This window comes from Mytilus galloprovincialis, chromosome 5 (assembly GCF_965363235.1).
Source record: "Mytilus galloprovincialis chromosome 5, xbMytGall1.hap1.1, whole genome shotgun sequence".
NCBI classification, from domain to species: Eukaryota; Metazoa; Mollusca; class Bivalvia; order Mytilida; family Mytilidae; genus Mytilus; species Mytilus galloprovincialis.
Window position 1 is genome coordinate 17,564,252 of NC_134842.1, and position 24,398 is coordinate 17,588,649.

Genomic DNA, 24,398 nt, shown 5'->3' on the forward strand with positions numbered 1-24,398 from the left:
GTAGTCTAGTCAGTATCTATATTTAGATCAGAAACAAAATAAACATGCAGTTGATCTGTATGATCTGTAACTTGGTACAAAGGTCATGACAAACTATATACATGCAGTGTTTCATACACATATAGTGTCATACAATATAATAATACATTGCTTCAACTTTTTTTTATTAAATCTCTTATTGTTTTGTCTCATTTTACATACATTGTGCCTGTATAATATTTCATTCACATATCAATTATGAACATGATGAATTCAATTGTCATAACTGATAAAATGTGAATTCAATGGTCATACATTAACTGATATAATACAAAATGAGTTTACTGTGACCTGATTGTTGATTACTGTTATTTGGCATGTTTAAGTCTGTGGTGAAGAGTTGTCTCATTGGCAATTATACCATGTATACCAAATCTTTTAATTTTTACATCAAGCATGTTTTATTAATGCATCAATAATATTACCATTTACCAATGTTTACTACGATTCTAAACATTTGATTCTATCCTGACATACATTTAATTTTTTGATTAAGATATTTTCGAGATATTTGATTTTTAAAATATGGCAGGAAAAGGCTGACTCTTTAACCAAGCAATCATTGGGTATTCTGTCCACAATGTATCCATGCAAGGTAATCTTTTGTGAGTGCAAGGACTCCCTTTACTATCAGGTTTCAAACAGTATTTTTCGGCTACTGCTCCAGTAAACAATTTAACAAATTTTGGCCACACTTAAAATATTTTGGTTTGCCCAAACCCTACCCAATGGTAGAGACAATGGGTAGGTAGGTTGGCATTTCTTGGTTTTTTTTTCCAAAAAGGAAATTGAACTGTCAGATGTTTTTTTTGGTCTGAGTGAGTGATGCTGATTTGATTATAAAAAAACTTTTTCAAATCAAGGCAATAAAAATTTTGAGTAGGCAGCTATTTTCTGGTTAAGTAGGGTTAGGGCAAACATAAATATTCTTTTTTATGGCCCTATTGTGATTAGTGTAAAGATCCTTATTGTGTATTGTCAGAGGTCTCTAATAATTTACTGTTTCTATTATTTTTGGAAAGAATTAAACCCGATTCGTCAAAATCACTCCATTATTGTGGTAAATACCGTGAACATTTTATTGGCATGCACCAAAAATTACTCTTCACGTCATTCACATAATTTTTTTTTTACAAATATTCTTCATGAATGTACTAGGGGCCGATCCAGCCAATTTAAAAAGGGGGGTTTTCAACCCAGGACAAAGGAGGAGTTCATAAAATTTGAGGAGGAGGCATTAACAAATTTCTCATTATCCAACATTTTGTTTTCCTCGACTACTTTGATGAAAATTTTAGGATAATTTGCTTTTCCCTACAGGCTACAGTCATGACAGTTGTTAGTTTAATCACAGGAGGTTGAAATCCTATCAATGAGGGTCTATAAATATGTCAACTCGACTATCACAGTAGAGCTTCTCTCGTAGAGAGAAGCGAGAGAAGCTCTACTGTGATAGTCGAGTTGACATATTTATAGACCCTCATTGATAGGATTTCAACCTCCTGTGGTTTAATAAGCTGGTAAGTCCATTATTTGTTCCAAACTGATGCATAGTTTTGAAATTCATATACAAAGTCTGGGCATAATGGTAAATCAAATAGAAATACATAAATTGCATAGCAACCTATTGCGTTTCGTACATATAAATTGAAGTTATGAACAACAAACATATTAATCATGGAAGTTTATAATCAGTAAATAATATGTGTGACCTTGATAAAACCAACTTCACTCTACAAATATGCTTCTTTTACTCACCTTCGGACCTTTATCTGTATATGAAGTCTGAAAAATAAAACATTAATTTATCAGATAATGCAAGTTGATTTTTATGACATTCTGTAGATTCGGCAAATTTCTAACAAAAACATCTCCTACCATTTTTGTTCAGTAATCTCCTCCGCTGACATGGACAGAATTGACCAATCGTAGCGTAGATCAATTACACACCCATCAAAAAGTCGCAGAAGTAACCTTACTTTTCATTGGATGTTGAAACAAAGATGAACCAATCAATATTTGGAATTATTACACACCTCCGAACGGAAAAAGTGTAAGCTTTATGCAAAAGCTTGTTCAATCAATTGAGAGCATTTAGAAAAGAATAAAAAACAAAACAAAACAAAACAAAACGCGTCACTATTTTAAATAATAATTTTAATCATCCAATCTGGATCCTTTCTGCGTATTGTAAAACAATGTTGTAGTATCTTCGAATTAAAAATTATTTAATGAATGGCTATTATCTATTTTGAATTTATTGAACCATAAAAATTTTTTTTGACTCTTCACATTGAATAATCCGCGAAGCGGATTATGTAAAATGTGAAGAGTCAAAAATTAGTTTTATGGTTCAATAAAATCAAAATAAAGTATTGCCATTCATTATAAATAAATTTCTATCAAATCTAAGGCTCAAAGACCTTTTTATATTTATTTATATTAACAATAACAACGTACACACATGTTGGCGTATGCATATGTAACAGTTTATTTCTTCCTCTGTGATATTTTATCCTGAGGATAATTTGTCCCGGTAATTTTTTTCCAGGCATGGTATTTCACAGGTTGATTTTTTCCAGAGGAGTGAACATCTATCTGTGTTATTCGGATAGTATGTACCGGTATATATTTGCCGTACTATATTTCACAGAACCGTGTGAAATAGAGTCCCATCAACTACTATGTAAGTTACTTACAATCAATATATACCTGACTATAATTATAAAATGTTTCACAAAGGTAGACTAAATTTGCATAATTTATCAAAGGGAGGTAATTATGTGCAATTTATATTTTAAAGACATTAATATAATATATTTCTGAATCTATTTTATAGCGAAAAATATCTTTGAATCTTATTTTTTATATATTCATTTATATAAAAAGATGACTTACAACTTGATTTAATAAGACAGATAACATTTCACAGGTAAAATCTATCCAGCTGTTAAACATGCTATTGTTCCAATATATTGTTATGCTATGATTTATCTGATTTCCATATAATCAACAACTACATCTCTGTCCCCAGACAAAACTATTTATATAGTTAAAAATATCATCATAATCAAATTCTTCTATTACTGTTAACAGTAGCAATATTTCTACCTTACTTTTAAATTTATATTTGTACTGAGATCTGAAAACAACTCACTTTTACATGAATTTCACTAACCATATTTAATTATGATATAATATTATTTTCACAATTACGATCTTTGAAATTACTTCTGATTTTCTTCCCTATGTTTCATGATAATTTTCTTTTTAAAAGGATGATATTGACTTGAATATTTCAGAAAATTTTTTCAAGGATAATTTGTGAAATTATTTCCCATTATAATATATATATATTTTTTTTTTAACAATTTCGCTTTATTTCAAATACACTATTATTATTTCATTGTATTTTTAGAGGATAATTTTTTTCTAATAACTATTCAATAAGTTAACTCCCCAGATAGAATTTCACTGCAAAGGATAAAATATCCCAGGGAAATAGTTTCCTCCGGATAAACAAATAACAACAACTACTGTGACATTTTTTCCTCCGGATCAAATTTCACCCAAATATAATTTTGCTTTACACATACACAACGTCAGAGTGGATATGTCGCCATCAAAATTGACAACATTGAAATAAAACTAATAATTTTAACCAATTTATTTATCAACTAATTAAAATCAAATGTCCTACATGTCCGAGATTACTCTGACGTCCAACGGCTGTTTTGCCAGACAAGCTGGGGCCATGGGGCGTCAGAGCTCGTCCCATATCAAATATATACCACAATAGATGCGCTGCTTCGTCGCTTCTGGTGCCGACTGACGGCCTTGGAATTATATAAATCGGGCATCAATCTGTTCATTTTTCATTTATCTTTTCATTTATGTAAGTTTCACCAGAGACATTTATACATGTGTATATATGTCTCTGGTTTCACCTACCTGCCAACCTTTATTTTTCCATATTTTAACAGTTTTCACAGAGACCCATCGATTTCTGCATTTTGGACGTCAGAGTAATCTCGGACTAAATTAATGTCCATGCTGCGAAAAGTAAAATCACAACAATACTGAACTTCGAAGAAACCAAGCAGAAAAAGAGAAAACATATATTAAGGATCTGATGATAATTTCAAATCTTTGAACAATAATTGTCCCTTTTAAATAAAGTTATTTCATTATGCTTTTAGATGTTAATAATTAATTATCCAGTGGCCAATATTTCACGGACATCAAATAAACAAGTGATACATTTACATGTATTGTCATTTATCAAATACAATAGATATGCTTTGCAAATAAATTGATCGACGCATTCATCTGAAACCAGCAGTGGCATCCAACCAGTGGTGTAAATGGTTATCAATAATTCTTGTCAATACTTGTTATCATATTAAGTTCTTACTTAGGATGTCTATTGTACATAATTGGTATTAACACGTCAGTGTGAACAAGTTTCTGTAATGGTTTCTGCTTAAGTATCTTTTTCGCACCTTTTCTTGTAATGGCATACGCTAGCGCCCAAGAAGACAAATCTGGTCACATAGCGAACTTCGTTCCATCCACATATCTGTCAGCAGTTGCATTCATGGGTGCGTCCCAAAAACACATTTTTGATATTTGGTTTTATGTAATAGAGAAGGCCGAATTCTATGACAAAAATATCTTCGTTTGTTTTAGGTATCATTTACGTTGATCTACGGTCACGTGGGTAACACTTTTACACCCATAATTAATTTTCTGAACAGGAGATGTAACCAAATATATGTTGTTGGCAAATCGTTCGTAAAATCAGCGAGGTAATTATTTTCGAAGTTATCGATTAGCTTCTTTAATCGAAAACCTCTGAAATTAGTATCTCTGTAATAAACGAAAGATGCTTGCACAAATTATATTTTATTTTTTCCTTTCTCTTTTTAGTTTAGCAACACATTTGTAGTTTTGAAATCTGCCACCGATTATCTCCGTCATTTTGATAAGTTGCTATCGTTGCTTTCTAGTAAATTAACTCTTTTAGTCTAACATCCTGTCGAAACATCATTTTTGTATTTTACAAACTTATACAAATTGGGTTTTGGTTTTATGTTTGAGTGACCTCAAAATTCACACTTTTATGATTAGTGGAAGATTAGTTGTAAGACCTATCATTAAACAAAGAACATCTAATACCTGCAGAATCGTGTATGATCTGCATAAAACTCATAAAGTAAATACGAATCTGAAGAAAAAAAAATGAATAAATCATTTGCCAAATTTATATCTTGCTAATTGTCAAAGACTAAGGCCATATGTGTATGTAAGATAATCGTAATTGCAACTAATTATTCAAAATTTATAATCAGTAAAAATAATCGCAGAAAGGAACTTTGTGCCAACACAGGAATGTTGATAACCGAAATGATGATACCATGGATACCATGGGAAACAAAACGTCCACTAGTACTATTACATTGACTTTGAGTTTATTCGATCTCAATAAAGGGACTGGTTTTCTCATTTTTGTACGCCTGACGTATCGTCTCCGAGGGTATCACCAGCCCAGTAGTCCGCATTTCGGTGTTGACATGAATATCAATTATGTGGTCATTTTTACAAATATCCTGTTTACAAAACTTAATTTTTCGAAAAGCTAAGGCATTTCTTATCCCAGAAATAGATTACCTTCATGGCCGACACTCGGCTAACCGAGAGATTGGTCGGTTAATCTATATTGAGTATGCGGCTATATGGGCTATTGGTCTGTTAATCGGGTTGGTTATACGTCTGTTAAGAGTAAAACGCTTAATTTAATGTTAAACTCTATTGAATATACAGATTTTTGGCATGTTATAAGAACCAAATCAAAAAAAAGAAAAGTGTCTGACAAAATGATATCTATCATAGTACTTTTTGCACTTGTAAAAACATTTCTTAATCTGCGCAGTTTTCAGTAAAACTAAAAGGCGTCGCGCAAGTATGTAGTATTTATGCTTATACGCATAGCAATTTTTGAATAAAAGGCGAAACAAACAAATTTAGATATCATTTAAAGGACAAAAAATAGTACTGTGTTTCTCAAAAATAAATTGACATTAGTAAATATTTCATAATTGTAAAATAACGTGAATAATACCACGTTTTAGTGAAAATTATGGGAATTAAGTCTGTTAATGGGTTGGACAATTGAAATTGTGTCAGTTAATAAAATTAACGGTATCAATTTTCTTGCACCAGATGCGCATTTCGACATTACATGTCTCTTCAGTGATGCTCGTGGCCAAAATATTTGAAATCCAAAGCTTATATAAAAGATGAAGAGCTATAATCCAAAAGGTCCAAAAAGTATAGCCAAATCCGTGAAAGGAATCAGAGCTTTGCATGAGGGAGATACATTCCTTAATTTATAATAATTTCTATCATTTTGTAACAGCAAATTTTAATAACACAAAAAAAAAATCGGTATTTTCATGCCAGTACCGAAGTACTGGCTACTGGGCTGGTGATTAGCCACGACAATAATTTTGCTACCTTTATATTTTCCCCTTGAAAAATTATAGAATGAGATGTTCCTAAGTAAACAAAAATGACAATACGGTGCCACAGTATCCTAGAAAGAGCATTTTTATTTTGAATTTCTTTGCATTTTATTGAAGGGTGTGTCACTTCAATATAGCGTGATATGGATTGGTCTCTGGAATATGCATGAATTTTTTATTGACGTTTTCAATCAGCAATAATTTTTGTGTCTGTTCGAAGTATCACGTTATCAATTCCGAATGAAAGTGTCTTTCTAATACAACACAGGATACATATAACGTGTTCCTTGTTCACATATGAACATGATAATTCGTCAGTATCATCCAATTTGTTCTTTTCTTCTATTACTTAATCATATGTTGTTTACAAATCACTCTAAAGAAGTAAACGGAAAGGAGCGAATGCAGCTACATTTGGTTATTTTAAGTTTCAATTCATTTTGTTCCGTTTAGTTCCTTTCTACATAAGTGCAGAGGAGAACTACAGTTGTCTATGGTGGCCGGTGAAGTCCATTTCGCGTTTTCGCGATTTCGCCTTTCATATTCTATTGGGCGAAAACGCGAAATCGCGAAGTCGAAAACGAGAAATCGGTTTCGCGTTTTCGACTTCGCAATTTCGCGTTTTCGCCCTATAGAATATGTAAGGCGAAAACGCTAAAGTGCTAAAACGCAAAATGGCATTAACCTGCCACCATAGTTGTCCGCATGTAAACTTCTAGAATTTGTCACCAATATAAGTACATCGCAATCCGTTACTGTTTCAACAGCCATCGGTGTTTCATGTGTGTATTCTTAAACAAGTATTATTTTTCTCTCGTTTTAAGCAATGTATCACTCTCTACTGTCCTTATATTATTCTATATTCTGCGTTTCCATCCAGATTCTCGTGTATACCATGAGGGTCCGGATTGGGGGTATTGTTTATTTCTGTATTCTTTAATTTGTTATGCCATTTTTTTCTACATTTTATTTATCTTACTTATTATTCTTTCTTTATTTTTCATATTTTGTCATCCCAGTATATTTTACTTACTGATGTTAAGTTACATTACGACGTTTATCTCTGATTTATATACTGGTTACCAATGTAGATGACAAATTTGTGTCATTCATGACAATTAAACAGAATCAACATGATATATGCGATCATTCTTCGATGAAATTAATGTTACTTTAATATTACACTTTTTCAAAACCATTTTTATCAATTTTCAATTACATGTGTTGTTTCCGTATATGTTATGTTTCATTGCTCATGTGTTGTTTTTGTATATTTTGGCCGCTCGTCTTGAGCCTACTCATTTGATCCGATAACACCCCAAAATTATACTTTTATTGCCATTCATAACTCTTAACAGACCAATTAACAGACCGGGTTTTATACATCCGACCCATTAACAGACCAGGTTTTAAATAAAGATTGATTTATGTCACCAAAATACAGATTTTCGTGTAGATTTTTCACACAATGATATCAATAGGGTGAACAAACATAATGCCTTTCTTTTTTCGATGTTCAAAATATTGAATGCAAGTAAAAATAACCAATGTGTCATTTTGTGTACATTTTATGTGTGTAAAATGTGTATAAATTTATTGATGAGTAACCCGCCATTTCATTTTATAGATCGTACATCGAAGCTAGAAAAATAATAATTACACCACTGAATTCAGTACATTGAATTGTTTTGTTAGACATGAATACTTTTTATGATGAAAATATATTTAAAAAGTTATACAATGAAACATGCTGAACTTTCAATGATTTTCTCGATAACACCTGATTAACAGACTTTAGCCAACCCGATTAACAGACCAACCGCCGATATAGCCGCATACTCAATATAGATTAACCGACCAATCTCTCGGTTAGCCGAGTGTCGGCCGTGACCTTAGCCGTATTTGGCAAAACGTTTTGGAATTTTGATCCTCAATGCTCTTAAACTTTGTAATTGTTTGGCTTTATAACTACTTTGATATGAGCGTCACCGATGAGTCTTATGTAGACGAAACACGCGTCTGGCGTACTCAATTTTAATCCTGGTAACTTTGATAACTATGGACAAGCGTTACATATACATTTTGTACATTAGACGCTTAGCCTGGGAGTAGAGAAAATACTTACTGCATGTTTCATATATTTCAACATTTAAAGGATAAACTCCGATATGAAGTTGTTGATGAGGTTAACAGAATAGAGAATTATGTGCAAAATCTGTTGAACGTAAAACAAATAAAGAAATGATGGACCACCATCCAGACTCTTATACTGTGGATTCATTATTATTTGTTGGAAACACATTTTCGTGGATTCCGTGGTTACCCATGAATTACAAATTTCGATAACTAACGAAGTACACATTTTCCTCAGGAATATAGGCAGACTTTGGTCAAACATCGAAACAAATATCCACGAAAATGCAAGTTTTCCTCAATCCACAAAAACTTGGTACTCACGAAAAAAGAAAAATCCACACTATATTTATTTTCGTTTATCTAGAATCAATAATACTCACAAAAGATCCCAATCAGGTACAAACTCTTGTATATTGGCAAACGACATAGACAATTGTTTGCGAAACATAGGAACGAATTGTGCGTCATCTTCTAGTATCAGAACTCTTTGGTAATTCTAAACTATCATCTTTGAATATAAAATCAAAATCAAAATAGTACGGTAAGGGAACAATTGTTTATTTTCTAATTTTGAAATCGATTTATCGTTTTTGAAATGTACTAATATTTTAAATACACGATATTAATGAGTGTTTATTTGGAACTAAATTGATTTTCAACTTTTTTGTCCACTGATTTTGATATCTTATAGTTCTTCTTAAATTGAACGATGAGGCATAAAATGATAAATCATTACCAATTTATGTAAAAAACTTCAACTTTACGGATTTAAACATCCAATTTAGCTAAGAAATCTACACATCAAATTTGTATATAAATAAATGTAACAGAAGTATACCACTGTTCACATCACATACAAGAAGAAAACAACAGAACAACAGAAACACTGAACTACAACAAAATGAACAAAAGCAAACACCAAAATTGATAGCGTCGCTTTCATGAGCAATGAACAGAGACTTGCAATAGAGGTATCTTTGGAATTGAGGTTTAAAAAACATAGATATAACTACATAGTGTTCTGTTAAAGGCATGTTGTACATAACACAGGTGACTTTTATTGATGGTTTTCCAATATCAACTTTATGAAGGTATTTTGGTAATATGAAGCTTTCTTTGATAATTTTGACATGTTAACAGTTAAATAAAATACATTTTTTTCAAAATAGTAGCACACAAACCATCACTTAAAGTGTCAACAACCTCGGAAGCAAACCAAACGTAAGCAATCTTTCAGACAAAGACTTCAATTTGATATATGTAAGGGCATGTATTAATACCAAGCAAACGCACAATATATATTAACTTACATCTTCCAATATATAACAATGAGTGAGTACATATTCAATTTCACCAAAGGTCTTATTCCTACAATAAAATACATAAAACTCGAATGAAAAGTTAAGGCATGCAAGTCTTTCTTTGCAACAATGGTGTGTAATGTCCGACTAGTGTCAAACACAAAGTTTTTTCCAAAGGTGGAAAACCGTTTAAAAGTCACATCCGTGTCATTAAAATCGATTGCAGACATATACATTCCAGATTGTTTTGTAAGAATAAAGGTGATCAGACACACACATTATTCTGTATAATAATTTGATCTTTTAATATACAATATGTGTCTGCTTGTTGAAACTGGTTGCCACTTGGACATTTATACGCAATGCGTACAGTTTGATCACGTTCATTTCTAAAGTAATCGTCCAATATATAGAGATTAATAAATGGCCTTTTTAATATCGGCCCGGGTATCATCCCGAGACCCCCCCCCCCCCATATCAGCCCGAGACGTAGTCGAGGTGCTGATGTGGGTCGAGGGATGATAACCAGGCCGATGTTGAAAATATTTATATTTCTGATATCTTTGTGAAAGCTTAAAAAAAGTCAAATATACATGATGTTATCCTCAAAGTTCCAGCTGAGTTTTGGTTTATTATAATTCAAAAATTAAGAGAACATATTTTCACCCCTTTATTGTAAAAGGTAGAAAAAGATTTGAGGTTAAAATACTTTGTTCATTATAAAATAGTGTTATTATATAACCGGAAAAACATTGACGCTAGGAACTTTTACTATAATTCGAAAAGTACTTTATATAAACTCGCGTTTAAAATTAATATTTCTAGTTTTAGTTCTAATTTGAATATTTCTTATTTTAAATGTTTCTTCATTCTTAAATATAATGTTTTCGTAGCGATAATTGCTCTACGAATTACAGTAAATTCCTTAATGTCACTTTCCTTCGGGTTATATTATTTTTAAAAATGACATGTTATACAATTTGGAAAGAATTTATCTACATGTTTAAATTATAAATATTACATCACTTTTTATGTTGAAAGTATATTTAGTTGTTCAAGGTAAGTTCGTAAGAAAAAAATTTAAAAAAAACTATAAATTGACAACTCTTTATGATATTTGTCTAACGTGCTAAATGTAGTTAAAAAGAAAAATATAAAAACATCACGTTATATATTTGATGCCTCCGAAGTGCTTTTCTAGATTAAACTTCACCAGAAACGCTCAAGCGAATATTTGAAAGCCAAGGATGTATAGTACAAGAATATATTGTTTAATGTTGTAAACGTTTCATAAATTCTATAGATATGAAACAAAAGTTTTATTTTAATCACTGCTAAAGAATTGTCGGTATCCAGGTATCTTCGATCCTTTATCAATTGCTCTCAGACATTTCATCTTAATGACCTTCTAAACTTTAGATTCGAGCTAATATAAAGACGCTGTTATAAAAAAGATTTAGTATTATGCATTCCTTTTAATGTATCACATTTGCCTTCTTGATACAATCTTTAAATCCACCGACGAGTTATCTTTGGCACATTTGCTAACATAGATGTAAATAAAACAATAAATATATAACCTTGATATAAAGTTCAATTATAGGTATTTATAGGTTTGCAAAAACAAGGACATAACATATTTTAAACGAATTGTATATCATGCATTATATGTACTAGTGTACATTTACAAGTTTTAAAATTTAAACCGTCGCACTGCAGATTTAGAATATTTCCTGCTTCAAAGTTAAACTTATACTTGGAACTTGTATTTTATAGAGGTCGGTTATATATCTTTGTTAACCGAATTTTGCACTCCTAGATTATATCGGTTTTATTATTGTATGTAATGTATTTTTGTCATTTATAACAAGACAAAAATGTAACATTTGTTTAAACATAATATACAAGAAAAAACTAAAAATTGATATTTTCATAATAGTCATTTACGTGATTGAGTACTTATTTGTCATTCATAAATCATACTGAGAGTACCTCAATGGGAGAGTAACCTAAAAACAATACCTTAAAAGACATTTAGTGATTAACATACAGTCTATCTTACTAGACAAGTGTTCATACAGCAACGACAATATTTATTAGAATCAAACTTTTAGGAATTTTTGGTCCTTACTGCTCTTAAACTTTGTACTTTATTTGGCCTTTTTAACATGATTTGATTCGAGCGTCACTGATGAATAAAGGCAACAGTAGTATACCGCTGTTCAAAACTCATAAATCCATGGACAAAAAACAAAATCGGGATAACAAACTAAAACCGAGGGAAACGCATTAAATATAAGAGGAGAACAACGACATAACACTAAAATGTAACACATATAGACAAAATCCCACGAGAATAACAAATATAACATATATATATAACATCAAAACCAAATACATGAATTTGGGATAGACAAGTACCGTGACACGTCTTATCGCAATGAGTCTTTTGTAGACGAAACGCGCGTCTGGCGTAAATATAGAATTTCAAGCCTGGTATCTATGATAGGTTTATTGCTCCTAATCTACTTATGTTGACTTTAATCAAAAGACTTTTATACAAGTGAAGTGTTTAGCTTGCTTTATAACCATGCTTTGTCCACCCTTTTCTTCAGAAATGCCTGTTCAAAAATAGAATTAATACATTTGTCTTTGAATCATTCAATTGGTTTAAAATATTTTTTCAGCTTTTTTGTACTTCTGCATTAGACCTTTATGTAATAGTTTTTGTAATAGTTTTTGTTATAGTTTTTGTAATAGTTTTTGTAATAGTTTTTGTAATAGTTTTTGTTATAGTTTTTGTTAAAGTTTTTGTAATAGTTTTTGTAATAGTTTTTGTTATAGTTTTTGTTATAGTTTTTGTAATAGTTTTTGTTATAGTTTTTGTAATAGTTTTTGTAATAGTTTTTGTTATAGTTTTTGTAATAGTTTTTGTAATAGCTTTTGTTATAGTTTTTCAAATACCAAATGTCTTGCGCCGAAATTAATATCTTAATACAGTCAATTTAGATACCATTTAGACTTGAGCAAGTTACGTATACACTACTCTATTTATATAATCATGAATAACGGGATTATCAGTAACATATATACTTTACCTATGCAAAGTTGAATTTAACTGAGGTCAAATAAGATTAAAACTTTAAATAGATATTCATGTATGTCATCCAGTATTTACGATCTAACAAGATGTGCATGACTTAACATAGCCAAATTAATACACAGGAAATCCAGGCACGGTAAGTTTTTAAATAAAATTATATTGACCATAGCTACTTTAAATTGACACGTTTTTGGCAGACTTTACTCCATCTGGTTACAATAGAAAAAAAGGTTTTTGTTATAAAGGATCGGAAACAACATTTAAAATTGACCACCTGTTCCTAAACCAATTGGAAATCCTTGAACGGACAAGTTTTCATATATCACTGGCATAATTGCTTGAAAAATGTTGTGTAATATATTTAAAACTGTTACATTAAACAGACAAGAACTCAGTGAAAATTCGCTGTTCGTTAACCTTGTACAATTAAAAATTTGCATTTTATACTTGTCATTGACTATTATACACTAAACAATTCCAATCACACGTTTTATTCATTTTGATACCTCTTATCGAGTTTGTATATCAGTGTACAGGTGGTTTCATTTCTCAATTATTGAATTTGGGTTCTCAATGCTCTTTAATTCCGTACTATTTTGGGCTTTACTTTTTGAACTCGATCGTCATTGATGAGTCTTTTGAACACGAATTACACGTTTGATGCTAAACAACTGTAAATCTGTTATATTAAAGGTTATATTTACCTTTTCGAAACAAATTTCTTTAGAAAAATAACTCATCACTTGCTTTAGAATGATACTACTCTAATTGTGTCAATTGATATCTTTCATTGACATCTATCTATTTCTGAATATAAAAAAAAGAAGGTGTGGTATGATTGCCAATAAAACAACTCTCCATTAGAGACCAAAATTACACAAAATTTAACATCTATAGGTGACCGTACGGCCTTCAAGTCTGTATGTAGCATTCTAGATGTCTTTGTGGTAATTTATGTCGCTGTGTCGTAGTCGACATATCGTGAACCATACATTTCCGTTTATGTTTATTCACATACCATTTTCTATTTTAATTACAGATGGTGCTTCTTCATATCTTCAAGGTAATTGGTTGCATCCTACAAATGGTTGCACTGTCGATTAATGTTCTGCTATCAATGTTTGTTCCTTCTATCAAAGAATCAATTGCAGCAAGATTTAGAAAAATACACGAGGGAACTACACTGACTGACGAAGATTGTATGAACTCTATTTATACACTAGCCTTTTTCAAACAAGTATGGAAGGCGATGTATTTAGATGTTTTCAAAACTGCTAAATTGCATAGTAAACCACCAAACGTCGAAGTAATTAGGATAGACGATTTGGTCAAAACGAGGCTGTCAGACTTTCAACGGAAAGGAAGACCACTGATACTAAATTTCGGCAGTTGTACGTGACCACCGTTTATGGTGAAGCTTGAGCACTTCAATGAAGTAATAGCTCGCTTTTCTGATATCGCTGATTTTCTAATCATTTACATCGAAGAGGCACATCCTTCTGATGGTTGGAAATTTGGAAATAACATAGAAATAAATTATCATAGAAACTTACAAGAACGCATTACAGCAGCCAAACGACTACAATCTCTAGGAGCAAACTGTTCAATTGTTGTGGATAACATGCACGACGAAGCTAATTTGCAGTACGGAGGACTGTATGAGCGGTTATATATTGTTTTAAATGACGTCATTGCATTTGCAGGTGAAAGAGGACCAGTAGGGTATCGTGTTGAGGAAGTAGAGCAGTGGTTAAAAAATTATCGTAGTTAGACATGTATTTGTGTATGAAATAAGTAGTCAAACAATATTAAAGGAGTTCCTTATGATTGTAGGAAGAGAGGAAATATAAAAAATGAAGATGTAGTATGATTTCTAATAAGACAACTCTCTTCAGGAGACCAAAATGACACAGAAACTATGGGTCACCGTACGGCGTTCAAAAATAATCAAAACCAATACCACATAGTCAGCTATAAAAGGCTCAGAGATGACTAACTTTAAAACAACTAGAAAACCAACGGTCTAATTCATGTAAAAAATTATGTAAGACTATTGTGTTTTACCTTGTATTTGTAATTGTGAGGTTAAAATTAAAATATTCTAGTATCATTATGGGGTTATACCATGTAGACCAAAAAATACTATAAAAAATCCTTATAAAAAGTTTAAGAAGCTAGTGTTTATTCTAGCTGGACAAAAGGTGAAATGAGCGTTTTTAATGCCATTGGTGGCAGTAGCGTACACCTATCTTCTATGTAATTGAAGTTTACTCCCATGAATAATATAAAATGTAGCAATGCAATAGTCTGTAAAGTATAAAATATGTATAAAAAAAAACACATTTTAGTGACCATTTCTAGTCGAACGTATGAAATCAAATTTGTAAAGAGTTTTCAGATTTGTTAGATGCCATTCTACTGGATATGGTATAATAAAATTGATATGCAATATATTCTTCGTTTTATGTATTCTAATGTTAAGAACATACTGAATTTACTAATAATTTTAATACTTTTGAAGGTTTTTAGTGTGCATAACATAATTGGTAGAAATGTAATAAAATTGAATTTCTTCTTCAATTATTGTACGAATTATTGCTTAAATACACGAGTGTCATTCTGTATATCGAGAAACAATTAATAGTAAAAGAATAGCTAACGTTGGCCAATCATTGCAATAGGATCACGAAAGACTGTATATCTGATCTTGAATGTAGCTTAGAGATTACATTGTATTACAAAATCAGTTTTTACTGTGTACTATAACATCACTGTCCCAAGCTAGGGAGAGGGGTTTGCGCCATTAAACATATTCAACATCGCTATCTTATGTATGTGCCATGACAGGAGTCATCCGGGGTACATTAGATCATCCCCACCTTTGGGTGGGGTTCGTGTTACTTAGTCTTTAGTTTTCTATATTGTGTCCTGTGTACTATTATTTGTGTCTTACTCTTTTTTTAAGCCTTGGCGTTTTCAGATTAATTTCGATCTATGAGTTTGACTGTCCCTTTTGGTATCTTTCGTCCCTCTGTTTCAATTCAGTGGTTATCATTTGTTGGTTATATATATATTGGTATATCGTTTATCATGTTGTACTAAAATCAGGCCGTCGTACCTTTCACTTTTATTTGGTTCATTGTTGAAGGTCGTCCGGTGACCTATAATTGCTTAATTGTATGACATTTTGGGTTACTCTTGACAATGATGCCACATCTTCTTATGTTTATTAATCTCAATTGAACATGTGTTGAATATTGCTTACAATACAATAGTTTACCAGAATAAAACACCAAACTAAACGCTGATCCTCTACGAGCGAATATGAATAAACTGAAAAATAATACGTAAAACAAGCAAAAGTTATAAAAAAATGGCTTCCAATGGATCACGATTTATTCTTTTAATAGACACATAGACACATGGCCGTGAACACCCTTCAGTCTTCAGTCTTTACAGTGTTTTAATATCTATGATATCAGTTCATCCATGAACTTGAAAATGCAAATAGAAAGTGTGAAACCTAAATCGTTCTATGTTTAAACCTTTTTATTTACTTTTGACCTTAATTATTTATCCCTTATAATTTTTATCAACTACGTATTTGCATTCAGGTATCACAAATTAAATTTATTCGTTCATTGTGTATTAACAGTCGCACAAATTCCACCACACCGACAACGATTTGCGACAAAACAAACAATTGATACAACATAAAAATATGTTTTGTGGCGCTGAATATGTTACCTTAAAAAACTGGATTTTTTTATGCTGTAAACTGTTAACTTATTTCCATTTAAAGTTGTAAAATTTCAAATCATTTTCTTACAATCTATACAGCATCGACATTTCTTTGGGCGTATGACATTTGCGCCGATTTTGAAAATTTTCATTCTTTCATTTGCGCCGATTTCATTTTTTCATTTGCGCCGATTTTATATTTGCTCCTAATTAGATTTACATGTTAGTTAATACTTGTACATGTACTGTACTATACCATTGATAAAATCTGGTTATAATTGTTGTTCATTTATGTTTAAGTTTATTTTGATTCATATTGTTCTGGAACTTCGTTGTAACATGATGGACATATTACACACTGAAACGAGCGGAAGAGTCAATTCTTTAATCATCGAGGGCCATACATATCGGAAGGTTAGTGTCCTGAAACATAAGAACATATCTTACGAATGTACCACAAATCGTGTTAACCCAGAGTCACCACGGATTATATTGTCAAAACACTGATCGAGCATAAACATGTGGCAGATGTCCGAAAGACAGAGGTTAAAGAACTACGGGTACTGTCAAGAAAAAGTCTGGAGGTGTATCTTGTGGGCCTTCTTCCATCTCCCAGTAGTGAGCAGGGGACAACAGTTATATACATGTTATGATTGACAATTCATTACATTTGTACAAATGGCTAATGGAAGAGGTCTTAAATGATAAATGAAAAATAACATGACTTTGATGGAGAGTTCTCTCTTTTGCACTCATACCACATCTTCTTATATCTATTCACCTGTAATTTACCTGTAAAAAAAATCGGCGTAAATGCAAAAAAAAAATCGGCGCAAATGAAAGAAAAAATCGGCGCAAATGAAATGCAGATCGGCGCAAATGCAAAACGCCGATTTCTTTATCATAGTGCTTAAAAAGTGTCAAAAACAGTCATTTTACTTGACATTTGATGTGAAACCGTATTTTTTTTGTGACAAATGAAATATTGATTGTCTAGTTTTTAGGCTATAGTCTGTTTCGTATTTGTATTGTGTTTTACCTTAGAAACAAGGGTGGGCTCGACTTTTGACTTACTGAGGAACGAATATGTCATTTTCTGAAGTTCTGCTGATTTGTTCGAAAAGAGCAATTACACGTCTAGAGTTTGTGAATATAAATCGATTTTTAAACATAACAATCTCGACCCAAGTGCTGTTATCGAAATTACCAAATTCAGCGAAAATGTACGGAAATGATCCCCTTCGAACATTGAAGTGTTCACACGAATAACAAACTAAAAGAATAAGAATAAGCATACCATTTTGTAGTTAACAAACAGTAATCGATGTAAAAACACAAATATTTACACATATTCCATATTTTGAAATGCTATAGTCTGTTTCAAAAATGTACTTTTAGACGAAAATGGTTTCATTTAAAACTGTTGTTAAAAATTCACCGTAGTAGTTGCATATTGGATTGGTTTTGGTATCAATATAATCAGTACTTGATGATATATTAAGAATCATTGGAGAAAGTGGTCATTATCTCAAGGCCCTTTTTAGCAGTACCGCATTTACTAAAAAAAAAAGATTTTTTTTCTTCACATTTTTCGACTGGGCTCACCTCCGATAAAAAATTGTGAAAATTCAGAGAGTTATGCCAGAACGTTTCGAAGATGATTTATTTGTGGCATATATATTTGTGCATCTAACGCAATATGAATTGCACGATACAAGAAAGTATTAAATACCGTATAGGTTACAATACACCATTAGATTTTATGGGCGCAGCCATTTTATGAGCTTAACATGGTATTCAGAATTAAGAGTATGGCTAATCCTGATTGGTCGATATATGCGCCCGTTATTTTTAATTTTTAGAGAATTCGTGCATTCTGCTTTATACAAAATGCAAAATAAAAATTATTCCGTAGCCCTAAAGGCACTGAGATGACCTTTTAACGCTAGGACAAGACACGTTTTTCTAAGGGCAAAATTGATAGGCATGGGAGATAAGTACAAAATACGCTAAGAAAAGCAACGCGAACCTATATTTTTGGGACAAAAAAATACTGTCCTAATAACTTTTCTTTGATTCTAGCAAGGTTTCGTTAAAAAAATCAACTTTCTAAAGTCTGTATCTCGAAAAAGGCTACCATTGTCGCCTATGGGGAAATTAATTGTTTATTTCAATCTGTAAAGCTCGGTGTTTTTGTTAAAGTTTTGTCGAAGACCAAACGTCATTAGTCAAAATTAATATCTGATAACAGTCAATCCAGAGAACCTTTTAGACTTGAGGAATTTACGTTTAAAATATTAAATACATAATCATGAATGAATGGGTTATAACTAACACACATATACATTACTTATGCCAAATTGAATTAACTGAGGTCAAATGAGATTAAAACTTTAAATAGATATTCATGTCATGTTATCTAACTTTTACGACCGAGCAAGATGTTCATATTGACTTAAAGTAGCCAAAATAGTAAGTACTAGTAGGACATTCAGACACGGTAAGTTTTTAAACAAATTATATTGATAAAAGCTACTTTAAATTCACACGTTTTTGGCAGACTAAGGTCCATCTGGTTAAAATAAAAGAATATTTATTTGATAAAAGAAAGTAAATAACATAGAAAAAGGACTTATTTCTAACCCAAAGGTAATCGTACTACGGTGAAGGTGTGAATGTAACGCTGGAATCATTGTTTGACAAATGTTGTGTTAAAAGCAAGACAAAGTGTGACAAATATTTCATGCATATGCATTACGCGAACATTGAAGGCTAGGTATTCAAACACATATGGTCAGAAAACGTTTCGACCAAGACAGAGGGTGGTTAGTTTTGAATGACTGAAATGAAGTAGAAAATGTATTAAAGGTTGAATAAAAATCTTTAGAAAGTAACGCACGAGCATCAGACATGAGGCAAAGGAAGGATTGTTTTGTTACTTTTATTAATTAAAAAAGGGTATGCATAATAAAAATAATTGGACAGTAGATTTCATGTTGTGAGAACATATATCCTGGAGAAGATAAATCTGATCTAGGAAGGAATTCAAAGTTACATCGAAATAACAAAACACCTTATATCCAAACACATACAAAAGCACGTCATCTTGAATGTTTCGCAATTTTACCTAAAAAATAGTCATGAAATTTGACCAGTTCTTATCATCGACTGGTTAAATGTATTTATTTTCCAATATATGTTTTCTAATAAAATGATAATTTAAAAACAAATGGACTTTCTGATTAATTCATTTAACCTAAGAGTTCTTTGTTATGAGTATATGAAACGAAAGAAGAAGTCTTTTTTTAATACATTTAGCCCAAATTTCATGTTAATAGGTTTATTAAATGGATATAAGGATATGTCGTATGAGTGCCAATAAGACAACTCTCCATCCGAGTCACGATTTGTAGAAGTAAACCATTATAGATCCCAGAATGGTCTTCAACACGGAGCCTTGGCTCATACTCAACAGCAAGCTATAAAGGGACCAAAATTGACTTGTGTAAAACCATTCAAACTGGAAAACCAACAGTTTAATCTATATACAAAACTAGAAAGTACACTTATGAACCACATTAACAAACGACAACTTATGAACATCAGGTTCCTGACTTAAGACAGTTGCAAACAAATGCAGCACGTTTCATGTTTGAATAGGTACCAACATTTAACCTTACCTAAAACAATAGTTTAACATCACAACATAGAAGGACACTCTGTAAAATAGCAATTGAAATGGCTTAACACAGTCAAAATAAATATTAAAGCAAGTGAACATAAACTGAACGCATACATTTAATCTATGACACAATGTAAATACAAAGCAATAAAATTTGTGGTGAGGTGTAAATAATATTATTATCCTTCTAAATCTCCATACTTCAATGTAGGGATTAGCATATTCATTACAATAGAGAGACAAGAAAAGCAGTTTATTAACAAAGGTGTTGAATATTTTGAAGAATAATAATGAAGTCATTTTATAGTTAACTTAAGCTACATGTATAAAAAAAAAAAACAAAAAAAAAAACTATAAAAAAAAAAGAAAAGCGTAGCAATTATTCAGTACGAATTCGTTTTCCTTAACCTTGTACAATTTTAAATTTGCATGTTATACTTGCCACTGGAAATCTTTAATTCTATACTGTATTTGGCATTTATCATTTGACTCGATCTTCGCTGATGAATCTTTTGTTGATGAAACGCTTAAAACAAAAACGTCAACCTGGTATCTTAAGGTAATATTTATATGTTTAAAACATTTTTTCTAGAAATATGAACCCTTCACTTAAATTTAGAATGATTCTACTTGAAATGTGTCTAATGATAGCTTTCATTGACATCTATTTTTGCTGAAGTCTGTATGTTTGCATTCTAGTTGTCTTTTGGTCATTTATGTTCTTGTGTTGCAGTCTGAATGACGTGAATCCTACATTTCATTTTAATCTTATACACATACTATATTTTTTGAATTACAGATGATGCTCCTCCATTTCTTCAAGGTAATTGGTTGCATACTAAAAATGGTTGCTCTGTCCATTAATGTTCTGCTATCAATTTTTGTTCCCTCTATCAAAGAATCAAAGGCAGCAAGATTTAGAAAAACACTCAAAGGAACTATACTAACAGACGAAGATTATATGAACTCTATTTATACACTAGCCTTTTTCAAACAAGAATGGAAGGCGATGTATTTAGACGTTTTCAAAACTGCAAAGTTACATGGCAAGACTCCAAACGTCGAAGTGATTAGGATAGACGATTTGGTCAAAACGAGGCTTTCAGACTTTCAACGAAAGGGAAGACCACTGATACTAAATTTCGGCAGTTGTACGTGACCACCGTTTATGGTGAAGCTTGAGCACTTCAATGAAGTAATAGCTCGCTTTTCTGATATCGCTGATTTTCTAATCATTTACATTGAAGAGGCACATCCTTCTGATGGTTGGAAATTTGGAAATAATACAGAAATAAATTATCATAGAAACTTACAAGAACGCATTACAGCAGCTAAACGGTTACAATCCTTCGGACCGAAATGTTCAATTGTTGTGGATAACATGCGAGATGAGGCTAATTTGCAATACGGAGGGCTTTATGAGCGTTTATACATTGTTTTAAATGACGTCATTGCATTTGCAGGTGAACGAGGACCAGTAGGGTATCGTGTTGAGGAAGTAGAGCAATGGTTAGAACATTATTGTAGTTAGACAAGTATTTGTGTATGATATAACCAGTCAAACAATATAGAAGTAGTTCCTTATGATAGTAAGCAAAGAATAACTATAACAAAGAAGATGTGGTATGAATGCTAGTAAGACAATTCTCCACAATAGACAAAAAAGACACAGAAATTAACCAATCTTGGCCAATGTACGACCTTCAACAATGAGTAAATCCCATATTGCATAGTCTGTATGGGATAGGCCCGCAAAGGACAGATTTAAACGAGAAGAACAACTGCCTAATGTATGTACAAATTTGTGTAAGACGATTGTATTTTATCATGATTACGAACGTGTGTTGCATTGGCAGCGAACTGTTCAAGCTTTAAATTTTATTTGAAAGTGTTGTTAGGTAGAAGAAATCATTAAGAAACTCTAATATCATTATGAATATTTACCATGTTGACCAAAAACACTATGAAACTATTAACTCTTTATAAAATGTATATCACACTGGGATTTTTTCAAGCAGTAAAAATGATATATTAAGCATGTAATGCACTTAATTAAAGTTGCGCGCAAATATTTCCTTCTTAATTTTAGTTGTCTCTTATGAATTAGAATTGGCAACGTTATAGTCTGTAAAATATAAAATACATACAAAATCATTTTAGTGATCATTTCCAGTCTAACGTATGAAGATAAATTTGTAAATAGTTGTCAAATAATAAACTAGTTATGAAATACATCGTTGGTTTTATTAATTTGAATGTAAAGACATGATCGAGTTAACTTCTATTTTTCTACTTTTACAAATAATTTGATAGTGTCTAACTGCATTGTTAGAAATATGATGAAATCGTCTTTCTTCTTCAATTATTGCATGATTTTTTTGCATAACGTATGTCGGATCTTGAATGTAAGTAAGTATTTGAAACTTTATCTTTAGTTTGTCAGATAGTCCAGTGTGTTATTCCTTAAAAAAATCGTAGTTTTTTTGAAAATGTATATATTATTTTAGATTTTTTTAATAAAAATTCATCGTAAAAGATCAGGCAATGCATTTTTTGGATCGTGATCGATCAACAAGGCGTGACCAGACTGAAATATCATAAACCACCGTTTTTTTCGCCAATGTTATTAGTTAAAACGCGTAATTACATACTGATCCTTGGTTTGCTGACTGTTAAGGAATATCCATTTTACAGATAATAGCGATAATATGTTCTAAAAACACTACAAAATGTAACTAATGTCGTTGGTTGAATGTCATATTCTGAGTTGAGATAGATTTTAATTGTATTTATTATAGAGACCAAGTTTGGATGATGACGTCCGCACTGTCCACTTTAGTATCGGTTTTCCTCATACATTACTAAGTTACCTGCAAATTCCAAATATAAAAAAAGAATTTATAAGCTCCAATGTAAAATAAAAAAGGGGAATATGCATAAGCCATATCATACATCAGACTTGATCAGAACTGTCGTTATCGTTAAACATAAGACACTTGTTTCTTGTACTGATAACTTGCGTTAACTGCAGTCTGAACAAACAACCAGTCTACAAAATGGCAACTACACATTAATATTTTGTCAATTATACAGAAAATAAGGTTGTAAATCCATCATGCAAAATTGGCCTTAGATGGATCCTTCTATTTATGTAGGTCTTTTTTGGTTTATACCTCTTCAAACATTTCCGACCATATACATCATTGGCTTTCAATTATTCGGCTTTGAGCGTTTCTGATGATGGTCAATCTTCGGACGCATGACATGTATAAAGTGTTATTTTCACATTTTAAAGCGTTCTCATTCATGATAAATGCTTAAAGGTGTCATACCACCAATTAAAAGTACCTATCTGTTCAACCAAATTTTGCAATTTTCACAGCTTTCTAAATAATTCACCTTAAGTTTAAATTCATAGAAACCAGGTATATCCGAATCGTACATGTATCAGCTTTCTACATGCCAACTTTCAACACATGTTTAAAATCATATTAGAAATAAGAGGTCTTCCGAATAGAGATACCATCCTAGTTTTCTGGAAATTTTAAATTAGTATACTATGGAGTGCATTAATCCTCAATTTTGAATGCAAACTCATAAACAAGTAAATTTGAGCTCAAAATGGTCTTAATATATTTCTCTTTCACCCAAAGTTTTATTTCTGCCAATTTGCTTGTTAGTTTAAGTAAATACTGACATCAAATGCACTATTTTTTGTCCGAGTAGGCCTACTTTCACGTTCTAAATTGGAGGGAGTAATTGGTGGTGTGACACCTAATCACCAAATATTAAAAGCAACCTATGAATAAATATTTAAACACATATAATTTAAATTATATGAGAAAACCGATCGATACAATATCATATGCATA

The 24,398-nt window shown here is 31.5% G+C and overlaps 2 protein-coding genes and 1 pseudogene across 2 annotated transcripts in view; 2 read left to right on the top strand and 1 right to left on the bottom strand.

The window, feature by feature from the left end:
- LOC143075295 (4-hydroxyphenylpyruvate dioxygenase-like) overlaps positions 1-1,997 on the bottom strand; it is a 63,367-nt gene extending 61,370 nt beyond the window's left edge. Inside the window, exons 1-2 of the mRNA XM_076250666.1 lie at positions 1,918-1,997; positions 1,798-1,824 (exon numbers count right to left, since the gene is read on the bottom strand). Coding sequence (XP_076106781.1) covers positions 1,798-1,824; positions 1,918-1,920 — 30 coding nt within the window. The 5' untranslated portion in view covers positions 1,921-1,997. The remainder of the gene's footprint in view (positions 1-1,797; positions 1,825-1,917) is intronic.
- Positions 1,998-13,131: 11,134 nt separating this feature from the next.
- Positions 13,132-15,010, top strand: LOC143075296 (thyroxine 5-deiodinase-like; annotated as a pseudogene).
- A 4,260-nt stretch (positions 15,011-19,270) lies between these two features.
- On the top strand, positions 19,271-22,732 carry LOC143075297 (thyroxine 5-deiodinase-like). The gene is made up of 2 exons (XM_076250668.1): positions 19,271-19,344; positions 21,326-22,732. The coding sequence occupies exon 2, from the start codon at positions 21,326-21,328 to the stop codon at positions 22,055-22,057; it is 732 nt and encodes a 243-aa protein (XP_076106783.1). The 5' UTR covers positions 19,271-19,344; the 3' UTR covers positions 22,058-22,732.
- Positions 22,733-24,398: the final 1,666 nt, after the last annotated feature.